Source organism: Chenopodium album, chromosome 21, assembly GCF_948465745.1.
Source record: "Chenopodium album chromosome 21, dcCheAlbu1.1, whole genome shotgun sequence".
In the NCBI taxonomy this organism is placed as follows: domain Eukaryota; kingdom Viridiplantae; phylum Streptophyta; class Magnoliopsida; order Caryophyllales; family Amaranthaceae; genus Chenopodium; species Chenopodium album.
Window position 1 is genome coordinate 14,790,095 of NC_137854.1, and position 26,015 is coordinate 14,816,109.

The following is a 26,015-nucleotide window of genomic DNA, read 5'->3' on the forward strand; positions in this document are numbered from 1 at the left end:
ATCCGGATTAGCCCAAAGGGTGAACCGGGTAAAACAAAAAAAAAATACCACATGTTAAGGCCAAAATTTAGCTCGGATACAAATAGAACCACTCAACATCATGATCCACAATTGAAACCAAACTTAGCCACAAACGATTTCCCAATCAAGCTAGTCTTCGCCGCACACCTTGTAGAATATAAACATTTGATGCAACAAAGGGTAATTTGACGATAACAAGAGATAACATTCACCCAATCATAAAACATACATGCCGATCAAAAGGACTTTATAAAGCTTGTAATGGGGCAAAGGTGAAGGGGTAGGGTAATATTTAGGAAAATGTGAGCGAAAAAACCAACTTGGGGAGCAATAAAACATGATCAAATAATGATCTAAACTTCATTCTCCAATTCATACCACCAACTTTCTCCAAAACATTTTATAGAACCAAGATTGAAATCACAAAATTTGATAAGTTGTCATACAACTGTCAAAAATAAATTCCTAACAAAACCAACTAACAATGTAGTGGGGTAAGTATGGTCGAATCCACAGGGAGATGGTATTAATCTAACCTCTAAGAAATTGGAGAAACTAACCTATGTCACGAAATTCAGATGGAAAAGTAGTCTAAATTAAAAAAAAAGAAATAAAACAATTAATAAAAAGACCTAGGGTTATGGTTCACCATGTTTATAGTTCTAAATCTATCAAAAATCAATAACAATTCAATCAATCAATTGTCTAGAGCAATTGCTAAGCCTACGGTCGGGTCTTAACGCTATCAATTCAACATATGTAGTTCGGTCGCTAACATAATCATAATTGTTAATTGTAGGTAAGCCTCTAAAAGTAAGATCTTTCGATTCAAACTCTTATTAACATGAATTAATCATACATTTGACCAGGTTGCAAGATTAACAATAAAACACTATCAATTAGAGAAATCAATAATCAAAATATTAATAATATCAATCAAGATTCATAATATAAACATGGATTCCCAAACCCTAGAAATAAAACTACTCTAGCATGAAATAAATAAATAAAACTAGATCTAAGGAATAAAACATAATTAAAATCAAGAAAATAGAAATAAAATATCTCAATGAATTAACACAGTATATCCAAGAATCATCCAGGGAAGAATCCATGGAGATGCCATGAGAAACTAGGGTTCAAGAGAGAAAACTAAAAATAACGTAAAATAAAAAGTAATCAAAAGGCATAAAAAGGCATAAGGGAAAATAATTATCCCTTGAGTATTCATATTATCCTAAAACTAATCTAAAAATAACTAAAGAAAAGAAATAAGAAAATAAAGATTACATAAGTTGAATTATTATTGGATTATAGAAGGTGACGTGGCCGAATAAGATCGACGGAATCGAGGGACAAGTGAAAGACGAGCATCAATGATGCCTCATGGGCTGCTCGTCAGAACCTGCGGGCGCTAATTATATATGGCTAGACTCTAGTCTAGGCATCTTAGCCTACACCCCTCCCTAAACTCATCGTTTAACACCCCTTCCCCAAATACTCACTTTTACAGTAACTACATAGTAATATCCGTACTTTTTCCCCCACCCCATATATACAGAATAAAAAAAAACCATTATCATTTCACTTTCTCTCTCCTCACCCATTTTCTACATTTTCTCTCTCTACATTTATTTTTTGCATTTTCAAATATAAAATTTCTATAAATTTGTGACAAATTATCAAAAAAAATTGTTCAGTTACTACATAATTCAACTAATCAAGGTCGAAATTCAAAGGAGTAAGTGATTTTGTTCATATTTAGTTCAAAAAAGAATATAAACAAACCCTAGTTTTAGTAATTTTTTTGTTGCAATTGTGCTACAGGATCATCATCGAAGTATAAAACATAGAAAAAGATTATGAACTATTGCATTTTAGTAATTTTTACTAATTTTCGTTTAAAAACTAGTAATCCGAACAAGTAGCTTTTCATTTTTGGGTATGAACTATGAAGTATTCTCTCTTTTTTTTTTTTGGGCAGTTGAAGGAAATAGTTTCAGAGAAGAACATCAAAGAATCTGGAGAAAAGTAAGCATTAATTGAATTAGTTTGTAGCGTTTCTTTTTTATTAAATGTTCATTTCCATTTTAATAAATGTTCATTTATATACTAGTATACAATCATTCACATGTTAATAGATGATTAATATAAATATATTACTACATTTATATATCACAACATAGTCATTGTATTAATGTTAATTCTTTTTCATAGTTTGGAGTGGAAAATTATTACTACATAGTCATTGTATATGTAAATGTTCATTCTTTTTCATAGTTTGGAGTGGAAAGTGATTTTAGATGAATATTCGGTTGTATTTTGGTAGATGTTCAATCGCATAAAAGTATATGGTTTTCACATATTAATATACGATTACTAGAATTTTGATAAATATTTATATTTTGGTCATCTTCTTCAAATATTTCATGCTCGATTAAATTTTGAGTTTCAACATATGTCTTTTTTTCAGATGGATGTATGATAAATCACATATTGATAGCTTCAAGTGTTATTTACGTATATATTTCATGTTCATCGATTGATATCTTTCATAGGCATTTTTAAATTAATGCATGTTCATTTATATATTAATAGATGTACATTTTCATATTCAATTATGCAAATATGTTCATTATTGTATTAATAGTTGTTCATTCCATATTAATAGATGATCAATTCTACAAATATGTATGTTCATTTATATATTAATATATGTTCATTTCCACATCGATCATTTCAATTGTTATATTTTCATATTCATATGAAAATTGGTTCATTTCAACACTTATTCTTGCTCAAATCTAACTAAAAAAATCTTGTTTTTGTCTATTAGTTAAACAAAGAATCGTGGATATTTAGCAAGGAAAAAAAAGGAAGATCAGACGACAAAAATAAGGAAATCAAGAATGCATGGATTCGCGCAACATCAATATGTGTAGAATTGAATTGTATATTTAATATTCAATAGTTTAATTTTTGGTGATATACAATTTCTATTTGATTTTAATAAGAAGGATATAAACTTTTTGTTTCCCAAAGTATTATTACAAATCACATCGTTCAAAAGCAAACATTTTAATAGTATATATATAATACTAATATTTTTTTACGACTTTGAACCATCCTTCACTAACTATATTAGAATATGTTCATAAACACACCTTAACGATCAATAGAAAACTGTACAAAAGTTAAACATTCAGTTCTTGTATCAAGTCACTCATAGGATCTAATATTTCTACACTTATTATCTTTATAACCCCTTATTAGAACAAATGTTCTAAACTTTTCCTTAGGTGTTCTAAATTAAAGCAAATGTTCTAATTTAGTACTCACATATTCTAAATCATAAATTAGTTAAGTTTGATATTATAAATTTTAAAAAACTTGTTCCAAAATTTTAACTTGTATGTTCAAAATTTTAAAACGTGTGTTCTAAGATTTTTAATTATATGATCCAGATTTTAAAGCGTATGTTCTATTTTTTACTCGTATATTCTAAATTTTTTACTCACATGTTCTATATTCTATATCAATTTATTCTAAATTTTTATTCACATGTTCATAATCTTAAATCAGATGATCTAAATTTTACTCATGTTTAATATTTCATAAATCAAATTTACTAAATATTTAGTTACTTGTTCTAATTCTTAAATAAGATGTTCTAAACATATTACTCACCCTGATGTTCTAAATTATTACTCATATGTTCTAAATTTTTACTCTTATGTTCTAAATTTGTACTCACATGTTCTAAATTTAAGATCAGTTCTCATATAAATACAATTTCTCACATATGGGCCTATTCTCACCGGATCCCTCCCCTATATATATATATATATATATATATATATATATATATATATATATATATATATATATATATACCAGTTTTGTGCCCTATGCGATGCCCAGATTGCTTATTGAATTTTAAGATAAACTTTTATTTGATCTATATGTCAAATGTTCAAATATATAATTGATACAAAATTCAATAGGAATTGATGTGCTTTCTGTGACAATTTAAATAATATAGTAGGTAAGTAATGACTAATAATTATATCAATGAAAATGTTCGAGTAAAAAAATGTTTTAAAAAATAGCAAAGTAAGCATGAAATATTAGAAATTTCTAAAAAAATCAAAAAAAAAAGTGAGCCAATAATAAATTAATTAAAAAACGTTCTAAGCTCATTGGGTTGATCCGAACCCAAATTTTTAGGCTAGAGTGAACGTTTCTTGACCTGTGACCTGAATTGACCTGACTCATAATGACCCGTGATCTGACCTAATTGACAGGTCTACAAATAATAAAATTATACAAAGTATTAGATTGTGAAATATTTGATTTCAATCGTTTAGAATAGATTAGTAAGATTACATATTCCTCAAAAAAAATGTATTATAAATGGATGTTGTACATTGTTAACTACTCCCATCGCTCCAAAAAAAAATTATGATATAAAGAATAAATTTATATGATAGTTATTGAGATTTATAATCTAATATGTGTTTTGAATAAAATCATAATTTTATTTGTACATATATTAAAATTTTATTGAAAATAATACTCTACACTAACAATTATTTATCCTAAAATTCTATCCAAATTTTATTAAAACTAGAATTTTTAAACTAACTTTTTTTTTATCCTGTCCAATTTTTTATTAAACAAATAAATCATATGTGTCAAAATAATTTTTATACATCACCAATGTGGCGTGATAGTTGGCGAAAAGTTGGGACGCCAAGTATCGCTGCCTCGTGGCCCGACTAAAAGTTTAGTTTTATAATAATTATATGATTAGATTATTATTATTATTATTATTATTATTATTATTATTATTATTATCATCATCATCATCATCTCAAAAACAAAAATCATACAACCTACAATAAATTAGTGGGAAGCCGAGATACAATCTGGGCCCCCACTCCTCTAGCTATAGAAAAGCCTACCCTGGTGAAGATATGAGCTGCAGCACGAGCCCCAATGTCTTGCGTCGTCCAGAACCTCTGAACCCGCTTCAGCAACGTAACAGCCTCCTTCTCTAATTCCCCAAGCGAAGAAAAGGAGAAGGGAATGAAACCATATCCAATCAACCGACAACAAGCCTCATACTTGCTCCGCTTCCGTTGAGCCGCATCAACCACTGCCCATCTAGGGACAAAGTTAGATAGCCCCGACTGTGTCAAAGGAGAAGACCCTGTCAAATCAACACAGACATCACGACCAAGATCCCAGGAATACAGTAATACATCTGCAGGTCTAAGGGACCCGTGGTTTCCTCCAGACAACCCAATGTCAACCTCCTTTCTAGCCGAAATCCCAGATCGATAACAAACATCCACAAAAGTATCCCGAACAACATTATGCCGATGTTTAATACCAACCATACCAGCACACGATACCGCGTGATCATCACCGAAAATGTCCCTAGTGAAAACCCTTGAACAAGCAGTGCACGGCGTCAAAACAGAAAATAAAGGAACACCTAGGTAGTAGCACAATACACATCGATAAATTCTTGCGTTCATCGTCTTACCCAACCCTGAAATAGGAACCGCCCGAAGCCAAGCAGAGGAGTGATCTCCCTGTTGCGATTTCCACAATGCTGATTGACGAGGAGATAAAGAGAAGGTGGATTCAACCGATGCGGTAACCTTTGTGAAATATATATCTGCCAATTTCTTCATGAGTTTAGGGGCAGCGACCTCACTGAGATTACTCAAAATGTCAAACCTAACCGTTCCAATAAACAGAAGCAACGCATCCGCGAAAGCTCGACCAAGGCCGTCAACGCCAGCATGCCGAAGAAGCTTTGTCTGCAACCCAGCAGACTGTAACCGAGAGGCAAGAAAAGCATAATGACGAACATCACCTGCGGAACTATTATTATTATTATTATTATTATTATTATTATTATTATTATTATTATATATGTATATATATATGTATATATATATATATATATATATATATATATATATATATATATATATATATATATATATATATATATATACACACACATATATATACATACATATATACATATATATATATATACATATATATATACATAAATACATATCTTTTTTGAATATTTTTTTTTCATTTTTTGCTCAATTGAAATTATTCTTATCAAATTGTTATTATTTTTTTTTCTTAAAATATCTTATTTTTACTGAATGAAATTAGGTTTATTACTCTCAAATTATATTAACTGAAATTATATATACATTTTTTTAGATGTAGTGATCAAGTAGGTCTAAGTAATATTTTCATGAGATAGTTGTAGAAACTAGAAAGATTGCTTAACATAGGTTCATGCATGACGAGACATAGCAGGTTATCAGTCGGGTTCAATTGAGTTTAATTGGGTTGGGTTGAGTTTGGTTCAAGATTTGAATCATGTAAATCATTATAGCATCCATGATAATTGTGCATAAGGACCTATTAGTAATTGTGAAGCTACAACCTCTTGTAGTTAAGCTAAACCACATAGCTTTATAAAGCGTTTCACTCTACCCAATGCTATTTTATTTATTTGTTTAATATATTTTATGTATTTGTTAATATATTTAATACATATATTTATATGTCATCATATGGGACATAATAAAATTACAAAAGAAGTAGTTGTTGAAATAAAGGAAGAAAATGGAATGTTGATCTTGGCACCGGGCGCTCGATCGGGCGCGAGAGTAAAGTTGATTTTTGTATGCATGGAGAGTAATACTTAAAAATTTATTTATTTTGATGCCATGTCTAGTGAATCTTTACATGATGTCAATATGATTCAAGTAAAGAACATACATGAATCTAAGTGTGCTTTGATGAGCTCAACATACTTAGTGGATGCATAATCACTAAAGTAGTGGTCATTGGGTTGTTCATCATTGGTCGCTAAGGTAAATTTCACTACTAGAAAACAGCTAATTACCGATGGCTACAATCCATCGGTAATTATGAGTAAAACCATCGGTATATGATTTACCGATGGCCGCCATCGATAAAAAGCCGTTGGTACTCAGTTCGTCGGAAAATCTAATATTACCGATGGCTTCGCCATCGGTAAATAAATTACCGATGGTGTTACCATCGGTAACTGATGACAGTACGCATCGCCAATTCTGGCAGACACTGATGAATATACCATCGGAGAATATTGCCGATGATTGTACACCATCGGGAAATAAAATACTAAAACTAAAGAAATAATAAAATAAAATGAAATAAAATAAAATAAAACAAACTAGAAACTAAAAGAAAATAAATAAAACGAGAGAAGCGGGAAATTATTAACTAAAACTACAAAAATAAACTAAAATCTAGTAAAAATGCAAAAATACTCAAAATAGAGAACGAATAAGGAAAATAAGAAAATAAGCGAAATAAAGTATATAGGGAAAATATTAGAAACTAAACAGGAAAATAAGCATAAAAATACCCTAAAAGAGACATAAAAGTCACTTATCAGGGAAGAACCCAACAAGCTATGCCACACTGTAGGGAATATTTCAAGCATCATAACCCAAGCTTGAACCCCACTGTGATCTTACACTAAAGTATGGTGGCGTCGAAAGGGAAAGAAAAGAGATAAAAAAGAGTCGCCAACAAGTTTTAGGAACTTGTAAACCGTTCACGAGGTGAAGGTTACACCTCTTACCGACCCATGAGATCGTGAACTCCATAAGGTCTTGAACCAAATAGGGTTCGGGGATGAAGGTACGAATCCAATCTACAAAAGAAGGGACCCGCCCTATAAAATAGGCATCTACTTTATTCTACTCGTATTCCTGTGCGCTTTCTGAGTAACATGCAATCATTATATTAAACCTAAACCTGTTTAATCTATGTTGATTGAATATTAATGCACAAATAAATCTATTACTGGCGATCACTTGAATTAAAATCACATTAGCCTAAACCAAATTATTAATTATCTTATTAAGTGTGATTTCATGTACAAATTCCCTTTAAACATGCATAAAAGGCGTGACCAAGCAATAACAATAAATATATCAATCAAGCAATAACATAATAATAATAATAATAATAATAATAATAATAATAATAATCATCGTCATCATCATCATCATCATCATGTTAATAATAAAGCTTAATTATAATTGCAAGATCCTAGGTATGATACTAACAAGATTAATAACAAATCCTAGCATGTCACTTAACAATAAAGATCAAAGCTTTAAACCTAACACGCATGCTATTAGAAATAATAAAAGGCACCCTAAACATGATACTAGAAAGCAATAATAACATACTAACATGATACTAGGAATTAATCAAATCTAAGCATGCTTTCTACATTGATATTAAATAGGGAGTTAGCTAATTTACTTACTTCGAAGCCTCGTACCCCTTTCTAATAACAAAATACACGAGTTAGTAAACTTCAAAAAAAAATAATAAATCAAAGAATTAAATTAAATAATTGAAAGGAGCGTTAAAAAGTTTAGACTGGATTTGGGACCAAACCCTCAGAAATTATGAACCTTTGATGTCTAGGGCGAAGGCAACTTCGAACTTGGCTAGGTGTGTCTAGAACTGATGAGTGCGGTATTGTGTTTTGAAAAGGGCTAGTTTAGAAATCAAGAGGGAGAAAGAATAAGCTATATTGCTTAGAGAGAAAGAGAAGAATTGATGATTGTTGATTGTAGATGAATAAAAACGGCGGTCCAGGACCCTATTTATAAGAAAATAGTCCGGAAATAGGTAGAATTTGATAAGGAATAAAACTCCAAGCTGTCGCCGCAAAACCAACTTATCGCTTGGCGACAAGCTCTGTCGCGTGTCACGTGGCAGTATAGCTTGTCGCGTAGCGACAGGCCTGTTGTTTGGCGACAGCCTGGTTTTCACGCGCTTTCCACGCGGAGTCCAATTGATAACCAAATTTTATTTATGGAGTCTGTATAAAAGCTGAAGTCTTATTTTTAATAAAATAATAGTTTATTCCAAATAAAAGTTATCAAAATATAATTATTAGTTCTAACTCTATTAGGATTTAAAAGAACCTTCTAGAGAATTCTAGAAGACTATAATTAATCCTGGTAATTTTAGGATAATAATTAACATTGGGCCCTCCTCTAGATCATTGGGCCGTATGTAAATATCAAACTGGGCCCAGTTTAGTATTTTGGTCATAACTTCCTCATTGCTTATAATATATCGTTGGAAAGCTCTTTGCAAGCCCTATCCAACTACACTATTATTGGACCCTTGTCGTGGACCAAACTAAACTGGATTGGCTATTTTCATAAAATAGAGCTGTTTTCGAAAATAGAAAGAAAGAATTTTTAATAAAAACTAACCGCAACACTAGACTTTTCACACTTTCACTTCATTCGATTATGGTTCGACGCGAAAGGTATTCATCACTGGGTTTAGTTTTGGGGAGCCACAAATGGGTGTCTACACACACATACGTACCTTCGTCAAGGTGGAGAGTGTATGTGCCCAACGGCAGGTCCCTGTCAAGGGATCAAGCAACCTTTTATTTAGTTTTATTAATTAAAAAAATATATCAATTCTCCTTTAAAAAAAATCCTTTTGTTTTTCTTCATTTTTTAAAATTTTCTTTTTTTAAATATTTTTTTAATTAATTAACTTTGTATTTTTGGTTTGCATCAAATAAAACATATCATCCAACAAAATTTATATATCCTCTATCAAATAATATATATCATCTAACAAACTATACATACATATCCTCCGTCAAATAATATATACCCTGTAATAAATTGTACATATCATCCATCAAATAATACATATTTGTTAACAAGTTGTACATGTCCTCTATCAAATAAAATATATTTTTTAATAATAGTACATATCCTCTATCAGAAACTACATATTCTCTAACAAACTGTGCATATCCTTTATCAAATAATACATATCCTTCAACAAATTGTACATACCCTCTATTAAAAATATATCATATATAAATTGTGCATATCCTCACTCAAATAATATATAACCTTCAACAAATTATATGTATCCTCTATCAAATAACACATATCCTCCAACAAGTTATATATATTCTCTATCAAATACCACATGTCCAACCAATTGGATGTTGGTGTGGTAGTGATTGGAACTACACTTGGTAGGGAGGACCTGTGTTCGATCCTCCGCAACAACAATTGGGAGGGGATTGGAACCTAACCACCCAGAATTGATCCCCAAATCCGGATTAGCCCAAAGGGTGAACCGGGTAAAACAAAAAAAAAATACCACATGTTAAGGCCAAAATTTAGCTCGGATACAAATAGAACCACTCAACATCATGATCCACAATTGAAACCAAACTTAGCCACAAACGATTTCCCAATCAAGCTAGTCTTCGCCGCACACCTTGTAGAATATAAACATTTGATGCAACAAAGGGTAATTTGACGATAACAAGAGATAACATTCACCCAATCATAAAACATACATGCCGATCAAAAGGACTTTATAAAGCTTGTAATGGGGCAAAGGTGAAGGGGTAGGGTAATATTTAGGAAAATGTGAGCGAAAAAACCAACTTGGGGAGCAATAAAACACGATCAAATAATGATCTAAACTTCATTCTCCAATTCATACCACCAACTTTCTCCAAAACATTTTATAGAACCAAGATTGAAATCACAAAATTTGATAAGTTGTCATACAACTGTCAAAAATAAATTCCTAACAAAACCAACTAACAATGTAGTGGGGTAAGTATGGTCGAATCCACAGGGAGATGGTATTAATCTAACCTCTAAGAAATTGGAGAAACTAACCTATGTCACGAAATTCAGATGGAAAAGTAGTCTAAATTAAAAAAAAAAGAAATAAAACAATTAATAAAAAGACCTAGGGTTATGGTTCACCATGTTTATAGTTCTAAATCTATCAAAAATCAATAACAATTCAATCAATCAATTGTCTAGAGCAATTGCTAAGCCTACGGTCGGGTCTTAACGCTATCAATTCAACATATGTAGTTCGGTCGCTAACATAATCATAATTGTTAATTGTAGGTAAGCCTCTAAAAGTAAGATCTTTCGATTCAAACTCTTATTAACATGAATTAATCATACATTTGACCAGGTTGCAAGATTAACAATAAAACACTATCAATTAGAGAAATCAATAATCAAAATATTAATAATATCAATCAAGATTCATAATATAAACATGGATTCCCAAACCCTAGAAATAAAACTACTCTAGCATGAAATAAATAAATAAAACTAGATCTAAGGAATAAAACATAATTAAAATCAAGAAAATAGAAATAAAATATCTCAATGAATTAACACAGTATATCCAAGAATCATCCAGGGAAGAATCCATGGAGATGCCATGAGAAACTAGGGTTCAAGAGAGAAAACTAAAAATAACGTAAAATAAAAAGTAATCAAAAGGCATAAAAAGGCATAAGGGAAAATAATTATCCCTTGAGTATTCATATTATCCTAAAACTAATCTAAAAATAACTAAAGAAAAGAAATAAGAAAATAAAGATTACATAAGTTGAATTATTATTGGATTATAGAAGGTGACGTGGCCGAATAAGATCGACGGAATCGAGGGACAAGTGAAAGACGAGCATCAATGATGCCTCATGGGCTGCTCGTCAGAACCTGCGGGCGCTAATTATATATGGCTAGACTCTAGTCTAGGCATCTTAGCCTACACCCCTCCCTAAACTCATCGTTTAACACCCCTTCCCCAAATACTCACTTTTACAGTAACTACATAGTAATATCCGTACTTTTTCCCCCACCCCATATATACAGAATAAAAAAAAACCATTATCATTTCACTTTCTCTCTCCTCACCCATTTTCTACATTTTCTCTCTCTACATTTATTTTTTGCATTTTCAAATATAAAATTTCTATAAATTTGTGACAAATTATCAAAAAAAATTGTTCAGTTACTACATAATTCAACTAATCAAGGTCGAAATTCAAAGGAGTAAGTGATTTTGTTCATATTTAGTTCAAAAAAGAATATAAACAAACCCTAGTTTTAGTAATTTTTTTGTTGCAATTGTGCTACAGGATCATCATCGAAGTATAAAACATAGAAAAAGATTATGAACTATTGCATTTTAGTAATTTTTACTAATTTTCGTTTAAAAACTAGTAATCCGAACAAGTAGCTTTTCATTTTTGGGTATGAACTATGAAGTATTCTCTCTTTTTTTTTTTTGGGCAGTTGAAGGAAATAGTTTCAGAGAAGAACATCAAAGAATCTGGAGAAAAGTAAACATTAATTGAATTAGTTTGTAGCGTTTCTTTTTTATTAAATGTTCATTTCCATTTTAATAAATGTTCATTTATATACTAGTATACAATCATTCACATGTTAATAGATGATTAATATAAATATATTACTACATTTATATATCACAACATAGTCATTGTATTAATGTTAATTCTTTTTCATAGTTTGGAGTGGAAAATTATTACTACATAGTCATTGTATATGTAAATGTTCATTCTTTTTCATAGTTTGGAGTGGAAAGTGATTTTAGATGAATATTCGGTTGTATTTTGGTAGATGTTCAATCGCATAAAAGTATATGGTTTTCACATATTAATATACGATTACTAGAATTTTGATAAATATTTATATTTTGGTCATCTTCTTCAAATATTTCATGCTCGATTAAATTTTGAGTTTCAACATATGTCTTTTTTTCAGATGGATGTATGATAAATCACATATTGATAGCTTCAAGTGTTATTTACGTATATATTTCATGTTCATCGATTGATATCTTTCATAGGCATTTTTAAATTAATGCATGTTCATTTATATATTAATAGATGTACATTTTCATATTCAATTATGCAAATATGTTCATTATTGTATTAATAGTTGTTCATTCCATATTAATAGATGATCAATTCTACAAATATGTATGTTCATTTATATATTAATATATGTTCATTTCCACATCGATCATTTCAATTGTTATATTTTCATATTCATATGAAAATTGGTTCATTTCAACACTTATTCTTGCTCAAATCTAACTAAAAAAATCTTGTTTTTGTCTATTAGTTAAACAAAGAATCGTGGATATTTAGCAAGGAAAAAAAAGGAAGATCAGACGACAAAAATAAGGAAATCAAGAATGCATGGATTCGAGCAACATCAATATGTGTAGAATTGAATTGTATATTTAATATTCAATAGTTTAATTTTTGGTGATATACAATTTCTATTTGATTTTAATAAGAAGGATATAAACTTTTTGTTTCCCAAAGTATTATTACAAATCACATCGTTCAAAAGCAAACATTTTAATAGTATATATATAATACTAATATTTTTTTACGACTTTGAACCATCCTTCACTAACTATATTAGAATATGTTCATAAACACACCTTAACGATCAATAGAAAACTGTACAAAAGTTAAACATTCAGTTCTTGTATCAAGTCACTCATAGGATCTAATATTTCTACACTTATTATCTTTATAACCCCTTATTAGAACAAATAAATCCTTTCATAAAAAATGAGCCATCCTTTCGCCTCTTACTCCTCCTAACTCTGATCCCAAACCTTTCATAAAATCATACTCATTATATATTTCATAAGCATCATCTACCGAAGGAAATTGTTTCCTCCGAAAATCAAAGTGACTTGCTTCTTCAAAAATAACAGCATCCGCTATTCCCACTGCAATAATTAAAAATGTAATAAATGAACAAATACAGTAGCAATAATGGTCAATTACAATAATGCATTTGATCAATTATAGTAAAATTACCATATGTAAAAATATATATGATCATCTATAGTTACATAACTGAACATTATTAATGAAACTACAAAACAGTGATAATCATTAAAAGTTGCATGTACAACTTATAATTCCATAAACACAAGTGTATATATAAATGAACATTTATAATTGCATTATTGGACATTATTACAACAAAACAGAATAACAAATGTTAAACTATTTTTTTTGAGGGAATAAATATTAAAATATGTTCACTAGTTAAAATTTACATGAGCATCTTTAAAAGAATGAAAATCATTCAAATTTACATGTACAACATATATTTTTGTATACAACTATAATAAACCTATAGTTTACTACAGAAACATACATTAAACATAAATGAACATTTACTATTACACAAGTGATCATTTTTTTTACTAAAAGTATTTTTAAACGATACACCAATGTGATAAAAATAAACGATTTGGCAAAATAATAACAACTATAAATGTTCATATAAGATGCACAAAACTGGAAAGGCAACAATCAAATAATAAGATTACAATCAAAATTACAAAATAAAAACAATTACACAAATAAGAATCAAATTAGAAGAATAATACAACCAAAACTTTGAATCAACTACTAATAACAAAAACCAATACCAAAACCAGAGCATTATAATCAAAATTAAAATCAGTAGAACAAAAACTATGAAATCAAAACATTATAATCGTACAATCACAATCACGATCAAAAGCAATTAAGCTAGAATCACAGTCACGATCAAACGCAATTGAGCTAGAAATTTCCATGGAAGAAGAGAGAGAAAAATTGGGGGAAAAATAAAAAAATGCAGGATAGAGAAAATGAAATCAGTAAAATAAGAGAGAAATAAAATGGAAATTAGGTTAAGAAAATCATTATATAGTTGCTTGAATAGAAAGTTAACAAAAATGAAAAATGAAGAAAGAAAAAACAAAAAAAAAAACAAAAATGGCAGAAGAGTGCAATATAAAACAACGTAGTATCATGGGGGTGTAGGGAAAGCTGACTAGCCTAGAGTCTAGGAAAAAATTTATATGCGGGCGCAGGTCAGTGGCCGCGGGCTGGCAGTAGCTCCGGCAGGCCTCGAGTGGGCGCGGGACAGACCCGCAGCAAAATCCCGCGGGTGGCTGACAACATTGCTTGGATTCAAACGCTTATAACTTCTGTTCTAGAAGGATTCTTGGGGCGTGTAACCTATCAATTGAAAGCTCTTCAAGTCTAGTTTCGAATGCAATTTGAATCGCATTAATCCGATTTGTAAAACTCAATTTATGATCAAAAGAGTGGACAAAGGTCAGTTTTTCCACTTTGTAAAACATCGTTTAACTTCGTTACTAACTCAAATTCGTTTCCGTAAAGTGCATAACGACCCTTGTGGATGCTATATTCATTCCTCACGCATATAAATCTCAAAACAAGCTTCCACAAACATATATCCTTCATTGAACAACCTCGATTCATCGACTTTTCATCCTTTCATTGTCCAGTTGTTCCAAAATCACTCCGAAAGCGTCCAAATAGTTGTAGAAACTACCTGAAACATTAAGAAAACACAAAAGAAGCGTAATAGAGCACAAAATGAACAACTCATGCAATTACGACCTAATAAGCGATAAAAGACTCAAAAAGCAACTATAAAACTAGCATAAATGTGCCGATAAACTCTATATAAATGTGGTTCATCAAATTCCCCCAAGCTAAACCATTGCTTGTCCCCAAGCAATATTAGACTCAAGACGGAGAAACATGACAAATAGGACTTCTAGGGAACTAGAATAAGACCAATCCAACTCTTGAGCAAACAATCAAACCAAAGTTATTAAGACCAAAATTTAGCTCGGATACAAATAGAACCACTCAACACCATGATCCACAATTGAACCAAACTTAGCCACAAACGATTTCCCAATCAAGCTAGTCTTCGCCGCACACCTTGTAGAATATAAACATTTGATGCAACAAAGGGTAATTTGACGATAACAAGAGATAACGTTCACTCAATAATAAAACATACATGCCGATCAAAAGGACTTTATAAAGCTTGTAATGGGGCAAAGGTGAAGGGGTAGGGTAATATTTAGGAAAATGTGAGCGAAAAAACCAACTTGGGGAGCAATAAAACACGATCAAATAATGATCTAAACTTCATTCTCCAATTGATACCACCAACTTTCTCCAAAACATTATATAGAACCAAGATTGAAATCAACTATACATCGTCATGAATAATTTTTTTTCTTTCTTTTTCCTTTTTCTTTGCCTCTTTTTTTTTCAATTCTTTAGCTTTTTCAATGAACTACATATAAACAAGCTTTTTTTTTTCTTTTTTCTTTTTCACATCTTCAAGTAACACTTCTCAACTATAAATACAAATTTTTTTTTTCAATAATCATTTCCCCATAAATGTTTCGCATAAAATGAAGCTTGACAATGACAAACAACGACACCACATCAATAAGCTCCCCAAGCTAGCTAGACTTGGGAATAGTAACCAATGGGGATAGAGTGGCTTGTAATGTAGCTATATATCAATGAATGGACAAGGCAACAACATGGGTGAGTAAAATGGGAACAAATGTATCTAAATATCATCTGAAGGCTACCTAAAGAACATGGCCTTTATCATATGCGGCATGCGTGAATCATAGTCAAATTAATAATAAATTTCAAGCCAAAGTCATTGAAATAACAAATTGCATCAATCACACAAACACAAAGTAAGGTGACCTAACAAGAGAATTGGCTAGCTATACTTGATATGAGACAACCAATCTTCCACAAACCATTCAATTGGTTCACACAATGTCAAGCAGTTAGCAATGTTTAGCACAAACCAACTGAATTTTAGAATCGTAACTAAGATCAAAAGAAGCTCAAGAGAGTCAAACCAAATCCGCACACGGTTCGAAGTCAAAAATATGAAAAAAAGACACAAGCATGCACTATCAAAACAACTAAAAAAACTAAGAAAGCAATACATTGTTTTTCGTTGTATGTAAACTCCCACTCCTAATGAATGGTACAAACCATACAACACCTATAAAGCAAAAGAACTAAACTAAACACAACTAAAATGCACAAAGTGATGATGACAATCATCCCCCCCCCCCCCCCCCCAAGCTAAACATCACATTGTCCTCAATGTGAACAAAGAGGAACTAAAGCATAAATAAGGGAGAGACACAAATCACAAAGGGGTGGGTAAGCGAAGGGAGCGTCAAAGGTGTAGACACCTCCACAACAATTGGTAGTTGTAATTGGGTAGTCGACGTAGCTAAGGAACTTAGCTATGTGTGTTCCCTAGCAAAGACATCATCACTATAATACACAGTAGCATTATTATTGAAATAACAAAAAAAAACGAGATAAATAAAATGAAAAGAAAGTCGGGTTGCCTCCCGATTAGCGCTGTTTTTAAGGTCCCGCACGACCCTACTTAATTCGTCAATCGGAAGAATCCAATGCCTTGAGTAACTTATCATACGCCCCTGCAAACATATCATTGAGCACCACATATGGCTTGACTGCAAGCACATAGTTCTTGAAATACAAGGGGTTAGAAAAAATTAAAGAAAAATGATCGGAAAAAAAAAAAGTTAAAATAAAAAGAAAAAGAATGTATACACCTTACCCCTGCTTGCCCCTTAGGCCATGTAGACCTTTTTGAATAATCATCAAGGTCCACATGACCAAGTGTATCATGAAATGGAGACATTTTGAGAAAGTATGGTGGATTTGACATAGTGAATGAAGGAACTAGATCAAGCCTATGGGAAAACGGATATGAAGGGGAGATGGGTTAGGCTTAACATAAATGTTTTTACCTTCAACTTCACCCTCATGAATAAGCTTGTCAACAAAATCTTCGACTACCAAAAGATCCAAAACCATTGGTTTTCCAATCAAGGACTTCATGATAATTGGTTGATCTTCCTTCTCCACTACCTCTATATCATCATTCCAAAAAATTTCACCATCGGAATCATAGATAGATGAGAAATTACTCTCCTCTATTGTACTTTCACTTGATGGGGAGTAAATATCATGAGTCAAATTAATGCTTTCCTCCACTGAAATACAATCCTCAAAACCAATATCATTATCATCATGTATAACCTGTTGGTTAGTATATTGTTGCACAGCAAGTAATTCAATAGATTTTGAAATACGTTGACAATCATGGATCAATTCATAAGTTCTTCATGCTGATGAACAATAAACTCATTCATCATATTGAAAAGTTCCCTACACTCCGATTAATTGGGTTGAGTATAATTATCCACTTGGGGTTGGTAAGAGGAATTAAAATCATGCATATAAGACTCACTAGGGTAATAAGAATTTTCATAGGAATTCATGCATATATTTTGTGAATTTTGATAATCATATGATCCATCAAACATAGAAACATTAGCATTACAACACCTAGAATTATAATCATATTTCCCTTGATGATTAAGATCATTCATCCCATACCAATTCTAAACATACCACTCCATGAAAACACAATAAGAGTAAAACAAAAAGTAAGTATATACACAATAAAATTAAGAAATATATATATATATATACAGATTAGTCTCACCAAATAAGAAGCTAAAAAAAATTAAGCCGTCTCCCCGGCAACGGCGCCAAAATTTGATAAGTTGTCGTACACCTGTCAAAAATAAATTCCTAACAAAACCAACTAACAATGTAGTAGGGTAAGTAGGGTCGAATCCACAGGGAGATGGTATTAATCTAACCTCTAAGAAATTGGAGAAACTAACCTATGTCACGAAATTCAGATAGAAAAATAGTCTAAATTAAAAAAAAGAAATAAAACAATTAATAAAAAGACCTAGGGTTATGGTTCACCATGTTTATAGTTCTAAATCTATCCAAAATCAATAACAATTCAATCAATAAATTGTCTAGAGAAATTGCTAAGCCTACGGTCGGGTCTTAACGCTCTCATCAATTCAACTTATGTAGTTCGGTTGCTAACATAATCAGAATTGCTAATTGTAGGTAAGCCTCTAAAAGTAAGATCTTTCGATTCAAACTCTTATTAACATGAATTAATCATACAATTGATCAGGTTGCAAGATTAACAATAAAACACTATCAATTAGAGAAATCAATAATCAAAATATTAATAATATCAATCAAGATTCATAATATAAACATGGATTCCCAAACCCTAGAAATAAAACTACTCTAGCATGAAATAAATAAATAAAACTAGATCTAAGGAATAAAACATAATTAAAAGCAAGAAAATAGAAATAAAATACCTCAATGAATTAAAACAGTAAACCCAAGAATCATCCATGGAAAAATCCATGGAGATGCCATAATGAGAAACTAGGGTTCAAGAGAGAAAACTAAAAAGAACGTAAAATAAAAAGTAATCAAAAGGCATAAGGGAAAATAATTATCCCTTGAGTATTCATATTATCCTAAAACTAATCTAAAAATAAATAAAGAAAAGAAATAAGAAAATAAAGATTACATAAGTTGAATTATTATTGGACAATAGAAGGTGACGTGGCACGAATAAGATCGACGAAATCGAGGGACAAGTGAAAGACGAGCATCAATGATGCCTCGTGGGCTGCTCGTCAAAACCTGCGGGCGCAGTTCAGTGGCCGCGGGCTGGCAGTAGCTCCGACAGGCCTCGAGTGGGCGCGGGACAGACCCGAAGCAAAATCCCGCGGGTGGCTGACAGCATTGCTTGGACTCAAACGCTTATAACTTCTGTTCTAAAAGGCTTCTTGGGGCGTGTAACCTATCAATTGAAAGCTCTTCAAGTCTAGTTTCCACTTTGTAAAACATCGTTTAACTTCGTTACTAACTCAAATTCGTTTCCGTAAAGTGCATAACGACCCTTGTGGATGCTATATTCATTCCTCATGCATATAAATCTAAAAACAAGCTTCCACAAACATATATCCTTCATTGAACAACCTCGATTCATCGACTTTTCATCCTTTCATTGTCCAGTTCTTCCAAAATCACTCCGAAAGCGTCCAAATAGTTATAGAAGCTACCTGAAACATTAAGAAAACACAAAAGAAACGTAATAGAGCACAAAATGAATAACTTATGCAATTACGACCTAATAAGCGATAAAAGACTCAAAAAGCAACTATAAAACTAGCATAAATGTGCCGATAAACTCTATATAAATGTGATTCATCATGCCCACATATCATCAACCAATTGTACCTATCCTCTATCAGGTAATACATGTCCTCTAATAGATTGTACATATCCTCCATCAAATACTACGTACATATCATCTAACAAACCATACATATCCTTCATCAAATAACACATATCATCCCACAAATTGTATGTATCCTCATTAAATAATACATATCCTCCAACAAATTATATATATCATCCATCAAATAATTTATATCCTTCAATAAATTATACATATTCCCCTATTAAATAAAATAATCCTTTAACAAATTGCACATATCCTCTAACAAACTGTACATATCCTCCATCAAATAATTCATATCTTTCAATAAACTTTACATATCTTATATCAAATTATATATTTTTTAAATGAACTATACATATTTTCTTACGGTAAAAAAAAAGAAAAAAAAAAACTATACATATTTTCTAACATAGTTTATATCCTCTATCTAATAATATATATCCTGGTGGGGAATATTTCAAGCATTACCCCAAACTTGAACCCCGCTGTGATCATACATTAAAGTATGGTGGCGTCCAAAGGGAAGGAAACAAGAGCAAAAGAGTCGCCAACAAGTTTTAGGAACTTGTAAATCGTTCACGAGGTGAAGGTTACACCCCTAACGATGCATGAGATCGTCAACTCCAGAAGGTCTTGAACCAAATAGGGTTCGGGGATGAGGGTGCAAATCCAATCTCCAAAAGAAATGACCCGCCCTATAAAATAGGCCTCTACTTTATTCTACTCGTATTTATGTGCACTTTTTGACTAACATTCAAACATATATTAATCCTAAACCTGTTTAATCTATGTTGGTTGAATATTAATGCAAATATAAAACTATTATTGGCGATCACTTGAATTAAAATCATATTAGCCCAAACCAAATTATTAATTATCTTATTAAGCGTGATTACAAATACAAATTCCCTTTAAACATGCATAAAAGGCGTGATCAAGCAATAACAATGAAATATATCAAGCAACATAATAATAACAATAATGATAGTAATCAACACATAATCATATCAACGCTAAAGAAAAATAATAGCAAGATGCTAGGCATGATACTAGCAAGATTAATAACAAATCCTAGCATGTCACTAAACAATAAAAGGCACCACAAACATGATACTAGAAAGCAATAAGTAGATCCTAACATGATACCAGGAATTAAACAATATAAGCATGCTTTCTACATTAAAATAAAATAAAGAGTAGGCTAATTACTTACTTCGAAGCCTCGTACCTCTTTCTAATAACAAAATATACGAGTTAGTAAACTTTAATGAAAATAATAAATCAAATAATTAAATTTAGTAAATGAAAGAAAGAGTTATAAAATTTAGACTAGATTTGGTACCAAACCCTCAGAAATTATCAACCTTTCACGTCTAGGGCGAAGGCAACTTCGAACTTGGCTAGGTGTTTCAAGATCTTGTGAATGCGGTATTGTGTTTGTAAAAGCTAGCTAGAAAGAGAGAGAAAGAAAGTATGTATATTGCTCAAAAGAGAAGAGAGAGAGAGTTGATAATTGTGAATGAATGAAAACGGAGATCCGAGGACCCTATTTATAGGAAAGGAAATTTTGATTTTTAACACCACAAAAAACCACAAAAATGGTTTTTAACACTACAAAAAAAAAAGTTTTTATTTTAACACCACTAAAAATTCACAAAATTGGAAATTACCACCAATTAACTCATCTTTGGATGAAATCCATTAGGTAGGTCCCATATAATACACTTGTCACAATTGTGTTGGCTAAAATAAGATTTTTTTTTTTTAAAAAAAAACAAACCCTAAAACTAATTCAGCCACCCTACCACCACCAGACCACCACTAGGTCCACCACCGACACCCCACTACCACCAGCACTCACAACCACAGCCCATAGGCACCCTCTTCCCCACGCTATCTGCGCAGCCCCTGCCCCCAATTTTACCTCCGGCGTACCGGAAACCACCTCCCGCAGCAAGACCGACCAACACCCATTGTATCCCAAACGACCAAATTAAACTACCCCAAAATGGCTATGAAATTAGCCACTAACGGTCGAAATCGGCCGGTTTTGGGGTTGAGTGGTCGGTTTCGACCCTAAACTGGCCGATTTCGGCCATTAGTGGTTGATTTCGTGGCCTCTTCTAGGGAATTGAAGGTCGGGTTTAGGGTGGGTTATAGGGTTGTCGGTCAGGCTAGGGTTGCGGGAAAGGGTCAGGGGGAGGTTTTTCGGTGGTCGGGGGCCACGCTGGTTGGGTGGGGGAAGGTTTTCGATGGTCGGTCAGGCTAGGGTTGCGGGAAAGGGTCAGGGGGGAGGTTTGCCGGGGCGGCGGCCACTCTGGTTGGGTGGGGGAAAGGCTGCCTGTGGTGGTGGTGGTAGGGTGGCTGGGCTTTTGTTTTTTTAAAATTATTATTTTTTTGTTTTTTATTTTAAATTTTAGCCAACTATATTGAGACACGTGGCATTGTGACCCTACTTAACGGATTCCATCCAAAAATCCGTTAAGTGGTGGTAAAAACAAAATTTGGAGGTTTTTGGTGGTGTTAAAATAAAAGTTTTTTTTTTGTAGTGTTAAAAACATTTTTGTGTGTTTTTGTGGTGTTAAAAATCAAAATTTCCTATAGGAAAATAGTCCGAAAATTGTTTGAAAATAGTCAGAATTTGAAAAGGAATAAAACTCCACGCTGTCGACGGGAACTCAACCTGTCGCCAGGGGATAAGCCTTGTCACCGTTTTGTGACTGCTTGGATTTTTAACGCGCTTTCAAAACGGAGTCCACTTATCAATAACACTTATCAATAAAATTGAGTTGTAAAGTCCGTACGAAGGCTAAAATTGTAATTTCATATAAAACATTATTTTATTCCAAATAAAACTCATCTACATAAGAAAAAGGTTCTTATATAAGAAAGAAGGGGTTCTTACCGGATCCCTCCCTATATATATATATATATATATATATATATATATATATATATATATATATCAACAAATTGTATGTATCCTCTACCAAACTGTACATATCCTCTAACAAATTATACAGGTTTCATAACATAGTACATATCCTCAATCAAATTGTATGTATCCTCTAAAAATAAAAAGTCGAAAAAAAATTAAAAATTGAAAAAAAATGTAAAATTAATAGGTCAATAAAGGTCCCGTACTAAGCTCATGGGTATAACATAACTTGCTCATTTCTCAACTAAAATACATGCATTTGTTATCAAAACACTCATAATTAATCATACAATGGACAATCAATATCAACAATTATAAATCATACTAAAAAGCCCCAATTTGATTTTGTTTGGTATTTTTGAAAAATCCGAGAATCTCAAGCAATTATCAAGGCAATTCAATCATAAAATGTGGACAAATATAATCAACAATCCTTGTTTTCTCTCCCCTCTTCATCCTCTTCAATTCTCTTAAACTTTCTCTCTCCTCCACCATGGTTGACGTATTTGATCCCGACAAATTTTTCACTGCTCAATTGTATCTCGCATAGCTTGTGATTGTTGTTGTTGGGATGATGGTTCAATTTTTTGTTGCTGGGATGTTTGTTGCCGCACGAAATATCGAGTGCGGCAAGCCGCACCCAATACCTTCTCTTTTTTTTGTTAGCCTACTATATACTTCTTACAAAATACAATAGGAGATTAGGAGGTGATGCAATTTATTGAAGGACCAATCTATTACTGTTTTCAACTATTCGTTAACGTTTAATAACGAACGAATTTGCTTTGTCAATGCTTTCTCAAACATTTATATGTTTTTATTCGTATGCTTTCCCTTTGTTTTTTCTATGGAGTATATTACTACGTTTCAAACTCTCTCAACTTATATTTGTAAATTTGTATACCCTTTAAGGCTCACACTTTACGCAACCTTTTTTTTTTTTTTTTTTGTTTTGTAATTCACTCACTTTTATTTAGTCAAGCAATATTGTTGCAACAATGCAACATATGTTCAATTTTTTTTCAAGTCTATTCCTTAGGATAATTTATGTTAGCCAACCCTAAATAATTTTGAGACGTACTACAACTTTATTGTTGTTGGTTGCTACCGTTACCTTATTATCTTCAAGTTTTTTTTTCAGGGACTTAATTTTTATCCCACTCAGCCACTCTTCTTTATCTCATTTGTCTTATGCACCATTCATTTTCAGGCTTATCTAGCCCTTTAAGATTAGAAAAGATTAAGTGTTGATTGATTCCGGTAGTTTGGTATAGCTTGATTAAGAGGATAAGTACTACTCTTGCTTTGTATTATCAATTTAGTACATTAATTAAAGATTTTGCTCATAAATGGTTTTTCCAATATTTTAAAATTATTTTCTTAAATTTAAAAATTAAAAATTAAAAATTAAAAAATTAAAAAATTAAAAAATTAAAAAATTAAAAAAAAAAAGAAAAAAAAAAAGAGAGAAATGGTGCGTGGTAATAACAACACAAGGCATGTGAAGCAAGTAAGCAACCTTACAACCCATGCCAAAGCCATTCCTTCCTTAGTTCAGTTTTGTAATACGTTCCTTTTAAACCAAGTTTGGAACACTTATAATAACTTCATATATATACTCGTACAGTATTGCTCTATAACTTTATCTCACAATCAACTAACCATATACCTTTCCTTCTATAACCAATTCATTTCGTGTTTTGATTTTGCTAGCCATGCCTATCTACTCAGACTCCGATGATCAAGCTCCTGGCCCGTCTAATATGTCAAGGATGTTTGGCAGAAACCGGTCATTGCATTCCATTTTAGGTGGTCGTAGAGGTAACCCTACATATTAATTGTTATTCCTGTGTCCGGAAATAATAGTCACATCTACTATGTTAGGACGAAAATCAAAAAAATTATGTCTCTACACTGCAAGCAAATTGTTATCTTGGGACATATAAATTGCAGGTTAAATATATTTTGTTAATTGTCACAGTTGCTGATATATTGTTGTGGAGGAACAAGACCTTATCAGCATCAATCTTAGCTGGGTTCTCGATAATATGGTTTCTATTCGAGGTGGTTGAACTCCACTTCATCACGGTTGCATGTTACATCCTCATGACCTTCATGCTCGTCCTTTTCATCTGGATTCAAGGAGCAAGTTTCTTTAGATGGTACATCTTTATGCATTAAAAGAACCTATACATTAATAAGTCACATCTATGATATATCTGATTATGCTGGTCAAAATCGAATCAATAAATGTTTGAATGCCCTGCAATAAACCTGACAGGAGGCCTCCAACGATGTATGACATTCAGATATCAGAAACAACAGCCAGACATGTATTATCGAGAATAAACAAGTTTTTGATAAAGTTCTATAGGATATCATGTGGAGAAGATTTCGCACGCTTCTTTGTGGTATGCAATACTGTTAAACCTTCACAGCTTCTCAAGGAGTTGTCACCGGACCTTTTACTATGCTCTTTCCTCTATTATTTTCAGGCCCTCGCAGCAATATGGTTATTATCCATCTTCGGAAGCTACTCTAGTGCTCTGAATGTACTATATGTTGGTAAGTATGAAAATTCATTTTAGTAAGAAATTTTAGACTGCACAGATTTTGTGACATTTTTATCTGATCATGATGTTGTGCTTGTTATTGCAGTGTTTCTCGGGTTGATCACGATTCCAGTTCTCTATGAACGATACGAGAGGGAGGTTACCTACCTTGCCACCCAAGGGAAAGGAGATATGAAGAGATTGTACAGGAAGATAGACTCCAAAGTTCTCAGCAAAATTCCAAGAGGACCAGTCAAGGAAAGAAAATACAAGTAATCTTATAAGAAAAGTTTGGGAAAATATTAATACTTCATTGTACTTCAAAATTAAAGGATCTTTTCTCAAATCTATGTGATGAAAAAAATAGCTCTAAATCATAGATTAAATTTGTTTATGCTTTGCAAGGAAGAATAATACTATGTCTGTCTGTTGTTTTTAGTGATTCGTTATATCGTTTATCATTGAATAAAATCATATTGCACCTCTGTTAATTTC

General features: G+C 31.9%; 1 protein-coding gene across 1 annotated transcript; it reads left to right on the forward strand.

Annotated features, from left to right (window-relative positions):
• Window positions 1-24,561: 24,561 nt before the first annotated feature.
• LOC145602478 (reticulon-like protein B14) lies at window positions 24,562-26,015 on the forward strand. Its single transcript, XM_081658671.1, has 5 exons — window positions 24,562-24,789; window positions 24,950-25,130; window positions 25,250-25,379; window positions 25,464-25,533; window positions 25,627-26,015. The coding sequence occupies exons 1-5, from the start codon at window positions 24,684-24,686 to the stop codon at window positions 25,794-25,796; spliced, it is 657 nt and encodes a 218-aa protein (XP_081514797.1). The 5' UTR covers window positions 24,562-24,683; the 3' UTR covers window positions 25,797-26,015.

What these genes read in the sequence shown, in the direction of transcription:
- LOC145602478 (XM_081658671.1), top strand. Translation starts at nt 24,684, where the DNA reads ATGCCTATCTACTCAGACTCCGATGATCAAGCTCCTGGCCCGTCTAAT. An exon ending in ATTTCGCACGCTTCTTTGTG is followed by an intron (nt 25,380 to 25,463) that starts GTATGCAATACT and finishes TATTATTTTCAG; the next exon opens with GCCCTCGCAGCAATATGGTT. An exon ending in TCTGAATGTACTATATGTTG is followed by an intron (nt 25,534 to 25,626) that starts GTAAGTATGAAA and finishes TTGTTATTGCAG; the next exon opens with TGTTTCTCGGGTTGATCACG.